Source organism: Mastigoproctus giganteus, chromosome 13, assembly GCF_048544385.1.
Source record: "Mastigoproctus giganteus isolate SK-2022 chromosome 13, ASM4854438v1, whole genome shotgun sequence".
NCBI classification, from domain to species: Eukaryota; Metazoa; Arthropoda; class Arachnida; order Uropygi; family Thelyphonidae; genus Mastigoproctus; species Mastigoproctus giganteus.
Genome location: NC_143587.1, coordinates 42,793,335 through 42,806,014, shown reverse-complemented (window position 1 = coordinate 42,806,014; position 12,680 = coordinate 42,793,335). Strand labels below are relative to the sequence as shown.

The window sequence follows — 12,680 nt, the reverse complement described above, 5'->3', positions numbered from 1 at the left end:
CTGTAAAGTAAAATGTGCGCGCACACACACACACACACACACACACACACACACTGTGCTGCCACGTTATTAAGTACACCTACCTAGTAGTGTGTTGAGCCTCCTTTAGCCTTCAAAACAGCCTGAATTCATCTAGGCATGGATTGATTGAACAAGATGCAGGGATGGAGTACCATGCAGACACGAGTGTGTCACACAGTTCCTTGAGATTTAACAGAGGTGTAGGCCTGCAGCAAAACAGCCTTTTCCAGCTCATCCTAAAGATGTTCAATAGGATTGAGATCTGCAAACTGAGCAGGCCACTGTAGCAAAGAAAAGTCATTGTCATATTCCTGGAACCATTACATAGTGATTCGGGCTTTGTGCACCAGTGCATTATCCTGCTGGAAGTAACCATCTGACTGGGGATAAACTGTCAACATGAACGGATGCACTTGGTTAGCAACGATGTTTAGGCAGGATGTGAACTTCAACTCGTCAGACCAAGCAACTGTTTTCCAATCCTCGATAGTCCAGTGCTGTGCCCACAGGAGGTGTGCTCTCGTCTTCATTGATAACAAAGTACGCGATGTGGCCGTTGGCTGTTGTAGGCCATTCATGACAAGGTGTGACTAGTGGTCCATTGCAATATTTTGTTCTGCACACCAAGGTTGTATTCTGATGTGATGTGCGACATTGTGACCCGTCTGTTTGCTTGCACAATTCTAGCCCTCCTCCTCTGACATCTCTCTCAGCAACAAGCGATTTTCTTCCACAGGAGTTGCCGCTGAGAGGATGTTTTCTGTTCGTTGCACTATTCTCGTACACCCTTGAAATCGTGGTGCGTGAAAAGTTTAGGAGAACTGCCATTTCAGAGATGCTTTGTCCAGCACATCTTGCACCTGTTACCATGCCACATTCGAAGTCCTTTAGATCACTCCTTTTGTATGGTTTTACGTTTAACTAATACTAGAAAGGTTCTGCTGCATTTATATCCACAACTGTGGTCATGTGACTTGCAACGTTGTGGGACAAACCATTTGTATGCACACTAGGGGGTGTACCTAATAAAGTGGCAGCACAGTGTGTGTGTGTGTGTGTATATATATATATATATATATATATATATATAATGATAGGCCATATGGAATGAAGATAACCAAACTAGGTTAACTTGATTACAAATTTGTATGAACACTAATACTTATATGAAAAACACCAATAATCGGTAACAATCTACAATGAAACGTATATACATTTATATATATATATATATATTTCGAAGTGTACTGCATCCAAATGTCACAAGTCACTGTTGATAAAGCTGCCAGTATGCTGTACCATTGCATACAGTGCTTTTTTTGGGACAGTACGCAATGGTATGTCATACTGCACCTTTATTATTTCATATGTTTACCTACTATTCAAATAAGCTTAATTATTTAACTAAATTTGCATTTTTCACTGTCTATTGTTGAGATATTTTCAATATAAAACTTTATAACCATTTTTAGAATTCTAAATTATTCAATTGGACTTCTGTTTAATGAACTCCTTTCATAGCAAATTTTTTTTGAATTCTCCTTGGAAATTATACTTAAAATAGTTTCTGCGAGCGAAGAAAATTTTCATATAACGAACAGCTTAGGAGAAACTTAACTAGGTATGCACTGTTTGCACTTTTGGTCTTCAGGCAATTGAGGAAATTAGTGCTGCTGCTAAGCAAGAATTGAGAGAGCTAAAGGGATTACCATTCTACAATTTAGGGGTACATGGTAAAACCTATCACACCACCTGTCCCACATACAGAGAAGTCGCACTGGTCAACAGAGAGCAGATCAAGGGGTATTCCCAATGGGCTCTGGTCCCTCTTCTATTGCACTACTGGTGTCCAACCTTTTCCCATACAGGGGACATATTCAAAGTTGGATTTTTTTCGGGAGCCGCACTGAGTGATTCGAGAAAAATTAGTGTGTTACATTTTCCATATCTTGTTACATGTAAAAGGAAGTTTCTGTTTTCATGTTACCGTTTTTTATTTTCAGGCTATATATAAAAAAATGCAAATTCTCAATACTTTTTTTTATGTGTAACAAAAATGTCACTAATTTATTTTTTACATTTTATTAAAATTATAAAAATGATTTTCTTTTGTTTTTCAAAAAAAAATACCTTATTTTTGCCTTTAAATGCTCACTTTAGAAAATTTACAACCTGAAGGGATCACTGCTTAATATGAATATAAGGTGAATAAATAAAAATAATGATAACAGCTAAAATTGAAAATGCTGTATTCACTTTACATATGGGCCATAGGTTGGACACCGCTGTGAATCCAGCTGTAAGCGCCTTGTTCGAGAATTAGGAGAAATTTAATTTTACTTCGACAAATAATCATCTGTTGTTTCATGGAAGTGTGTTATCCACATTTTTCCGTAAATTTTCCCTATCTCTGTTTACATGGTCACAGTAGCTGAATATCCGAATGACAATGACATTCTGGACAGTTAAAAAAAGAAAAAAAAAAAAAAAAAGAAAAGAAAAGAAAAAATTCAAATTTAAGAACTAGTAACAATATCAATGACAAGAGACTGAAAATGAGTACAATGAAGGGTATTAAACCTTCTAAACATAAAATGTTGGCGTTTGGTGAGAATGAAGTTAGAAAATTGTCAATTAGGCTTCAATTAAATGAAAGAGATAGAATTTGTGGATTTCGAGAATACCTAATCGAAAAGGTGGTTTCAGAAAAATTGATGAGCATTTGATGAACGCTCTGAGTACAATACCAATTTCATCAAGTGAATGTGAATGAGAATTTTCACAAACAAATCTGATTGTCAGCCTAACCAGAGCTTCGTTGATGACAAAAACAATTTCTTCACTATTTCTTAAATTGTAGGCCCACCGTGACACACTTCGATCCAGCAAAAAATATGTCAATTTGTGGCTGCTTCGGAAACGTCATTCAGCAACGGACACAAACAAATGAAAAGAAGTCAGCATAATGTGTCGGATGAGAACTCAATAAAAATTTGGAATATCCTATAAAAACTTTATTACGAATTTTTTTTTTTTACTTATTTTTTTTCTTATTACTTATTTTTTTTACACAATTTACTTATTTTTTTTATATACTTGAATAATAAATTTATGCTTAATAAACTGTGTGTTAATATACTTAATTTGTTGTTCTTATTCCAAAAACATTACTACTAAAATAACAATATCAGGAAATACTATTTTAGAGTACTGTACTTTTCTGTCCCTTTAACTTTCAATTTTTTTTTCCTGACAGCAAAGAATGGGCACCCGCACCTTTTTTTTTTTTTTTTTTTTTTTTTTTTTAACAAAAAAAGGCATATATATACACACAGTGTCTCAAAAATATTGGTACAAGCATTTATGGGAGATAGGTAACATCTAAAGGAATGTGAATTGCATAGGAACCCATAACCAAAAACGTCACGGGAAAGTAGTAGCAGAGGCACAAGAAGCAGAAATGACACAAGACAGTAATTAGTGGCAAACATTTATTTGACATAATATTAACAATGGAGTACGAGATGGATGCATTTCATGATGTTACAACAGATGTTCGAAGGTTCCACCATGAGACGCGATGCATGCGTGACACTGACGCAGCATGGATTGGCGGACACAGTCGAACACACCTGGAGTTTCTTTGACAGTAGCAGAAGCGCAGACGAGTCTCGCCCCGAGATCCATTTCCATCTCCACAGGCGATTCATACACAATAGATTTGAGGGCCCCCCACAGAAAGAAATCAAGGCTCGATAAATCAGGTGAGCGTGGAGGCCAGACAACGGATCCACCCCGGTCAATCCATCGACACCCAAAATGCCTGCTCAATTGGTCACGAACACACCTTCCATAATGGCAGGTGCCCCATCATGTTGAAACCAAATGTTGCGCCTTACATTTGCTGGAACATCGTCAAGTAACCCTGGTAGAACTTGTTCAAGAAAGATCCGATATTTAGCGGAGTTCTTGCAGAATGGTAACAGGTATGGGCCAACTAAGCAGTCACCAACCATACCTGCCCACACATTTATTGCGAAGCGATGTTGTGCCGCATGGCGGCGCACACTGTGTGGGTTGTCGTGAGCCCACACATGAGCATAGTGCTGATTGAATAAGCCTTCCTGAGTGAAATAAACGTCATCCGTGAACAAAACATAGGCTGGAAAATTCAAGTCTTGAACACTTTCTTAGAGAAACCACTGCGTAAAGGCCAAACGTGCAGGATGATCTTGGGGGAGCAGTAACTGAACCCTTTGGAGATGAAAGGGGTGTAAGGAATTGTCGTGCCAGACACACTGTACACTGCAATGAGACACTCTTGAGGCAATGGCACATGTGCTAGTAGGATTATTCTGGACAGCATTCAACACACTTTCTTCCATGGTGGGAGTTTGCGTCGATCATGGTCTGCCCACACTACTCCTGTTACCTCTAAATGACCCATAATCGCACAAATTTTGATGCACACGCTCAAACAAACGGTGGTCTGGTACATGTCTGTCTGGGAAGTGTTCTCCATAAATTCGTTGAGTGGCTCGTCCATTGCCCTCTGCTAATCCATACGCTAGGTGCATGGCTGCCAGCTCACAGTTCATATAGCAATGCATGCTCTTCGTGTGGCCACTACTGCTTGAATGAGTAAACCAGAAATTTTCCCCTCTCGCGAACTGATGAACAACTCAGTGTACCAACTTACAGTGATATTTCCGGTTATGGGTTCCTATGCGATTCACATTCCTTTAGATGTTGCCTACCTCCCCTAAACATTTGCACCAATATTTTTGAGACACCCTGTATATATATATATATATATATATATATATATATATTTATATTATATAGTCAAGAATAATGATATAGAGAAGCTATATGATATGGGAGGAAAATTAAGTTTAAAATTAGATAAGTCTGAATTACAATAACATAACTTATGGATCAGGGACACTGCTATAGCAAAAAATACCATACAGCCATAATGTGTACACAATATATATAAAATATTGTAGGTAGAACATGTTAACGAGCTTTATGTAAAAATTAAAACTGATGAATATACGGTATACCCTGGGAGCCGATATATGTTGTGAAATAAAAGGGGAATGAAATGAACAGGAAAATAAAACGATAAGATTTGCACCGATTGAAACAATACTAAATAAATTTTAAATTTTTAAAAAATAAATTTTAAATAAATAAATAAAATAAATAAACTAAATAAATTTTAAAATTTAAATTTATTTAGTATTGTTTCAATCGGTGCAAATCTTATCGTTTTATTTTCCTGTTCATTTCACCCCCCTTTTATTTCACAACATATATTGCTCCCAGGATATACCGTATATTCATCAGTTTTAATTTTTACATAAAGCTCGTTAACATGTTCTACCTACAATATTTATATATATATATATATATATATATATATATATACATACATACATACATATGGGTATACATACATACATATACACATACAGGGCTTTTTTTGTAAAAAAAAAAAAAAGATATTCAGCTGTTGTGTGTGTGTATATATGTATATATATATATATATATATATATATATATATATATATATATACACAGGGTATCTCAAAAATACACAGCATAACTTCAGGAATGAGTTCCTCATATGTAGACAATAAAAATATTTTATATCAACATTGTTCTGGAAATGCTTGGGTTCTGAGTTTTGAAGGTCTGTTTATGACACTTAACTGTTCACATCACCTTATAGTAATTGTTCAAAATGTCCACCTTCTGCCCGAATACAGGCCTCACATCGATGTCTCATGGACCCGCAAAGACGATGCCAAATTCCTGGCACGTTTCGCATTGTCTCACAACCTGCCACAATTCGAATGCGGAGAGTTTCCACATCAGCTACCGGAGTCGAATACACCAATGACTTTAAATAGCCCCACAAGAAATCTAGTGGGCTTAAATCAGATGAGCGTGGAGGCCAGGCAGTTGGTTCACCTATACCTATCTACCGACCAGGAAACCTTCGACTCAGGTAATTGCGGGCTAGGTGACTGAAATGTGCGGGAGCGCCATCATGCACGAAGTGTGCTTGATCAGTGGCGTGTCATCTAAGAAATCAGGCATGTTGTTTTCCAGAAAGTTTCTGTATGCCTGCCCTGTGAGTTTGTTTGGAAGTACATGGACCCCAAATAACTTATCACCAAAAACACCCACCCAGATGTTGAGGCTGAACCACTGTTGGTGATGTGATGGAAGAATTGCATGTGGGTTTTCCTCAGCCCATATGTACTGATTGTGAAAGTTTTGGATTCTGTCTCATGTGAACTGTGCTTCATCTGTAAATATCACTAAGGCAGGAAAGTGAGGAGTTGTACTACACCGCTGCAAGAACCACTGGCAGAACATAACTTGCGCAGGGTAATCTGCTGGTGACAAGGCCTGTACCCGTTGCAGATGGTAAGGATACAGTTGATGTGCTCTCCAAATAGTCAAATGTTGAACAGCCAGTTGCATTGCTATTCTGCATGTGCTGATTCCAGGAATGGCATGCACAACATCCAAATTCTCCTCCTCTGCTTACGGAGTTGTAGATCTTGGTTGTCTTCTGTTGGCAGCACGAGGTGTAAAGGTCCCATGTTCACAAAGGTGGCGATGGACAACTTTAAACATTTTCCTGTCTGGACATCTTCATTCTGGGAACCTTTCGTGGTACAAATGATGAGCCTACAGAGCATTGCCGTCCGCCAAACCTTACATAAAGTGCATATCCACTTGTCCTGATTTGAGTACACGGTCTGAATGGAAAACCACCAGATTCTGTCTGTACCTGTACCTGAAGGAAATTACCTGCGGGAGATAAGATATTCCGATTAATAACTCGGGAACCAAGCATTTCCGGAACTATGTTGATACAAAATATTTTTATTGTCTACATATGAGGAACTCATTCCTGAAGTTATGCCGTGTATTTTTGAAACACCCTATATATATATATATTTTATTTTATTTTTTTTTATTTATTTATTTATTTATTATTTTTTTTTTTGTTGTAGCAAAAGCATAAGGTTTCCTTGCTCTATATGGCTAATACTAAATGAGTGAAATTGCATGTGTAGTTTTTTTTTTTTTTAATAATGGTATTTAGCTTGTAATAATGAACACAAGCATTGACAGCTGAAATTAATACCGACCAGTGAAGAGATCAGTATATTGATCTCTTCATTAATGTATACAATTTTTAAATTATTTAAATGCCTCCACTGAAATATGACTCCTCAATCTTTATTGTATAGGGCAAATGTGGCTCATTACTTATTGATTAAAGGTTTCCCTTGTTGGAGTGGTTAAAGGTTTTCTTCCATGCAGGTCCTGGTTATCTTATTGATTGATTAAATTTGTCTGTTTGTGTGTCTTTCTGAGAAAGAGTAAATTGCTTTAGCATTTTGCACATGTAAATGTAAAGCACTTCCTCATGAATTTGCATCTGAAACACACAATACTTAGTTGTGTGATTTTGCCCATCTCTCACACCAGAGATAATTAGTTGGTAAGACTTGGATTATGAGTTTACGTTGAATTTTGAAATATATACACACTTCATAGTGCTACTGTGGCTCACACTTCTTATCAGTTATGACCATATGGTATTTGCACAGCACTTCCTTGGATATTTCACTTGGGTTTTTTGATTTCCAAGTCTTTCTAGAACATAGTTCACTTTCTTGATTTATCTCTTTGACAGAGGTTTAGGTGTTCATTTTGTACTCTTCATTTTGCACTCTTATGAAGTTGTTGATTGTAATCGTGAGTTTCAGGTTACGTTTTCAAAATGGCTCAAATTTTATATACCTCAATTTTGTCTTTCATTGATCACAGTTTACAGTGAGATGCCAAAATCACAGCAAACTAGAGAATACTTGAAACTACAAAAGTGAAATTTTACACCAACCTTATTTGGGATACAAGAGAAATCCTACCCATAAACTAAACATATACAAATTAGGATCTTTTAGGATCATTATGATGTACAGAATAATTAGTAAACCAGAAATAAGTGGTTATGACCTTCACATATAAAGGAAGGGGATGGAGAAAGGTCCTTGAGAATGACAGAATAGAAATTTTGATAAGCAAAATAAAAGTTGTTAAAAATAAATGCAGAAGGGTACTTTTGTTCTCATGCCGCCATTCTCAGTTAACATGGCAGGGACCCATTCAGATATGGAACACAAAACCTGTGAGCTAAATGTTGTTTGTTTGTTTTGTTATTTGGTTTTTAGGAACATTAGCAACTAAGGCCGTATTGCTCCGGGGATATGCGATGGTCATTCCATGACCTTTCTGCATCCTCCATATTTGGTGGTCACGGGCTCGAACCCCGGTCTAATCAAGAAGCGTGTACTACGACTGGTGCTCCTGCCCATCTGGCTACAGAGGTGCCTAAATGTTGTAGTTACCATAACTGATATCACCCCAAAATCATATTTTGGGATGGAAAATACTATGCATACAGCACAGGGGACTGATCATGGGGAATCCACTAGTATGGCAGATAGTGGGTACTCCTAATGAAACCCCTGTTTATCAGTGACTTTCGGGCCAAAGCACACAGCGGCCAATCTGAAGCCATCCATCTGGATATGCTGCTTGAAGAAGAATTATCCATCTGCATGGAGAGTATAGTATACTTTAAATGCCTTGTATGTATTCCTGAACAGTTGGAATCCTAACATCTGATTCCATTATAAAAAGAAAGAGCAGATCACCAGTTTTCCTTATGTTCTTCTAAGGAGAGAAGACTGATCAATCACAGCACAGTTTCTAAGAAGCTGACAAACTTTATCTTGATCTTCCAACGATTCCAGTATCTTAAAAGCAGGAGTTGTCAAATATATATTCTGTTACAGAATGGTCAGCTACTAGATAGAAGAAGTAATGCAGAAAATGGCCTCAAAACTGTAATTTTGTTGATTTAAAATTATAGTTTTGGCAGATGAGGGAATCGAATGATGGGAAAAAACATGACTAGTAGAACTAGTCATGTTTTTTCCCATCCTATCCTATATCAGGTATGATTTTTATTAGTTCTAATAAAGAATGTTATATATACAGTAGAAGCCGGATAAGAAATTTCTGCATAAGAAGTTTCTCGCATAAAAATTTTGTGATAAAGAATACATAATGTATTATTTCCCACTTAAATACAGTTTTTTAAATACAGAAATTCTTTATTTTTATATTAAAAAGAAATATAAAACAATATAAACATTTTGGTAATTGAACAAGTTAGTGCGAAGCAACGGCTGAACGTCATCCAACACAGTGCTCTGAGGACCTCTTGGTGCTTTCAGGACTTCTGAAAGCACAAAGATCCCCCATTACACCTTCGTAGGAAAACATTACTGCTCCACTTTGCTGCTAAGATTCAGTCTCTCATTGTACCCCAGTTGGGAGTTTCTTTATAATACTAACTAGGTGGGTTTCCTTTTATTGAGTGTAAGCCAAATGAGAATTGACCGGCCTCACTCAGGATTAGAGTGCTTGTCCAGAGTTGGGATATCGACTTAAATGATATTTTTCAGGACACACGTGCACCTGTTCCTCCTTGGACGTATGTTTCTGCCTCTTATGATGTACATTTTCTGCAATGGAGAAAGAATGTCACACCTCCCTGCAATATCAGGCAGTTGCACTCAGCTCACTCTACTTAAAGCTCGCATGCCTGTAAAATCTACACTGACGGATCAAAAACTGTATGGTAGGTGTTGCAGCAGTTTTCCTTCACTTTCAGTTACAGTCTCACTACTACTAGCCTGCAACATCTTCACTGCTGAATTATATGCCATAAAGTTAGCACTTAGTAAGATTATAGAGCTTTCCATCTCGTCTGCTATAATTTACACTGACTCTCTCAGTGCTGTCTCTGCTATAAGAAAGAATTTCTCCTCCTCTCACTACATTGAAACACATTCACTCACAGCTATTCTCTTGCAGTGTGTTCAATCAGTCAATCAGTTTTTGCTGGATCCTGGGCCATTCTGGCATTCCGGGAAATGAAAGTGCTGACTTTGCCACTAAACATCCTCAGGTTCCATACGCTGAATATAAGTCTGTGATATGCAAAGCTGTCTATGATAAATGGTTACAGATCTGGAAAAGTAACACCAACAATAAACTTTACCAGATAAAGCAAGAATCAAAGCTGTGGCTCTCTGGCTTCCGATGAAATAGACAAGAGGAAGTGGTACTGGCAAGACTCAGAATTGGACACACTCATACTCGTCTCTTCCTATTATTGGGAGAAAACCCACTGCAGTGCTCAAACTGTCAGAGACAACTTAGTCTGTCAATTTCTGGTTGATTGTCCCTTACATTCAACCTGGTCAATTTCTGGTTGATTGTCCCATCCGATCAACCACTTGTCAGTCACTTTCCACGTTGAATATCTTACATGATCTATCTCATTGTATAGGAAATGAAGCAAATATAGACTAACTTTTGACATATTTAAAATGTATTGGCCTGTACAGGAGGATATAATTTAACATCTATAACAATATGTTGCCTTTACATAAGCTATGAACAGACACAATTTGGCCACAGTAGCCCTTGTGTCGTTAAATATAACAACAATAGCAACAACCACTGATATATTAAAGGAAGCGACACGATAGAATGTCAAACTCCTATTTGTCATAAGGGATGCCCTCTTTTAGTTGAAGCCCCAATAGGTTCCCAATCATGAATCCATGATTCCAATATTGGAAAAAAAAGTTGTAAGCCTGGTGCTGTGTGGAAGTGGATCCTCTGAATTAATTTAAATGTTTTGAAATCTGTCCAAACCAAAAATTGAGGAATATTTGTATATGTTGTTGTAAGCTTTGCTTCCTTGCATTGTGTTGCCAGTACTAATATTAATGTGCACCAGTGTGTGTCTTTTTTTTATATTTTTATATTTTAATATGTGGTCATCCTAGTCTGAAACCAAATGCAGATATTTTATTGATAATTATGATTATTCTTATTGTTTTTTTTTTTTTTTTTTTTTTCCCATCATATAATTTAGGTTAAATGGAGACTTAGGAATTTGTGTTTGTGCTCCTGGAGGTGCTATTACTTCAGTGCCAAATTGGACACTTCGTGGATCCCAGTTAATGAATGGGACATCGATGAGTTCACCACATGTGGCTGGAGCTGTAGGTAATGTATTATATTAGTAATACCTGAAGTAATAGTAATCATTTTGGTTATTGTTAATAAGTGATTCAGAACATTTTGTCACTCATATCCTCTAATGGTCTGACATACTTTGTTTATTTTATTTCATCATTATAATTATTAAAGTGGTACTGGGTTTTGTATCAGATGAACTTTTTTTGTGTATTTTATGTATATAAATATAAATGCCATTTTCCCTTGTCTAAGTAATTTTGAAAGTTATAAGTTGTTATTTTATAGCTTTAATATTTACTTATAAAATTTGGAAGTGCTTGTTTTTTATTATACATAAAGTTGCACAATCCAAACTGAATATATTTTTTATTTAGCTTTTTTCATTCTTGAAACATATAATATTATTATGTCAGATTACATGCTTGCTGATATTATTCATAACAGTGTATATTATGTCATACTCAAAAACATGCTTAAACAAACCACTAACTTGTTGGTAGAACCAATTTTCACATTTTACCATGAATTCCAAGGCACAATAAAGAGTTGCAGGTGTTACATTAAAAATACATTATTTGATTCATTGCAATTCTTGTAATGTGTAGGGAATTATTTGCAAATACTTCAAAAAATCCTAGAGTTGAAATCAGATGAGGATATTGAACTAGTGAAAATTAAACAAGTAAGAAAACAATTTGTGTGTGTGTTGAGGGTTACAACTAAATGTAAGTGTAATCCTGCATTACATTACATTATGGCTTGCAATAGTGGATTTTGGGGAATATAATGTAGGTAAAAATACTACATTTGACTTATTTACCTTCAAGAGAAACTTGATGACAAGAACAGAAAACATAGAAGGAGGAAGACTGCAAATGGTCTCTATCAGATGTTTGTGAGAGCTGAATGTTCACAACAATTACTATTTCCTGAAGTTGGATTCTGTGGCCCCAAAAAAAAGCTGCATTATGCTGATTGTTTTCTGGGTCTGTTTTAAATATGTAGTGATTGTCATAGAATGATTGGTATTCAGTGTTAATGGATGGAGCTTGGCTTAGTTGACAGGCTGATAACTGTCTGGAAAGTCTGTCCTGAAGTGTTTGGGATTGTCTAGTACCAGTAGAAGTAACTAAGGTGTCTTTAGAGTTTGAGTCCATTTCCTGGGATGGCATTGGAGGTCAGAGAAGATGGAAATCCGGAGGGTTGACAATTATAAGCTTATGCAAGCAAGTGTATTAAAAAAAAAAAATCACACCATTCCCTCCAGATGCCTGCCTGTCCAGTTCCTTTATAAATGTATTTAACCTATCAACTTCCACAACGACAGATGGAAGTTTGTTCCAGCAATTAACCGCCCGCTGGCTAAAGGCAAATTTCTGCACATCTATTCTACACCTGTCTTTTCTTAATTTGAATTTATGCCCCCTTAGGTTCATAATCTGAACAAGTGGAAGGATCCCATCAGAATTCAGCGTGCTCAACCCATTCAAGGCCTTACACAC

The 12,680-nt window shown here is 36.6% G+C and overlaps 1 protein-coding gene across 1 annotated transcript in view; it reads left to right on the top strand.

Annotated features, from left to right (window-relative positions):
- The window catches only part of TppII (Tripeptidyl-peptidase II), a 647,643-nt gene that overhangs the window by 266,030 nt on the left and 368,933 nt on the right, over positions 1-12,680 (top strand). The window contains exon 12 of the mRNA XM_090387764.1: positions 11,072-11,205. Within this exon, the coding sequence (XP_090243890.1) occupies positions 11,072-11,205 (134 nt within the window). The remainder of the gene's footprint in view (positions 1-11,071; positions 11,206-12,680) is intronic.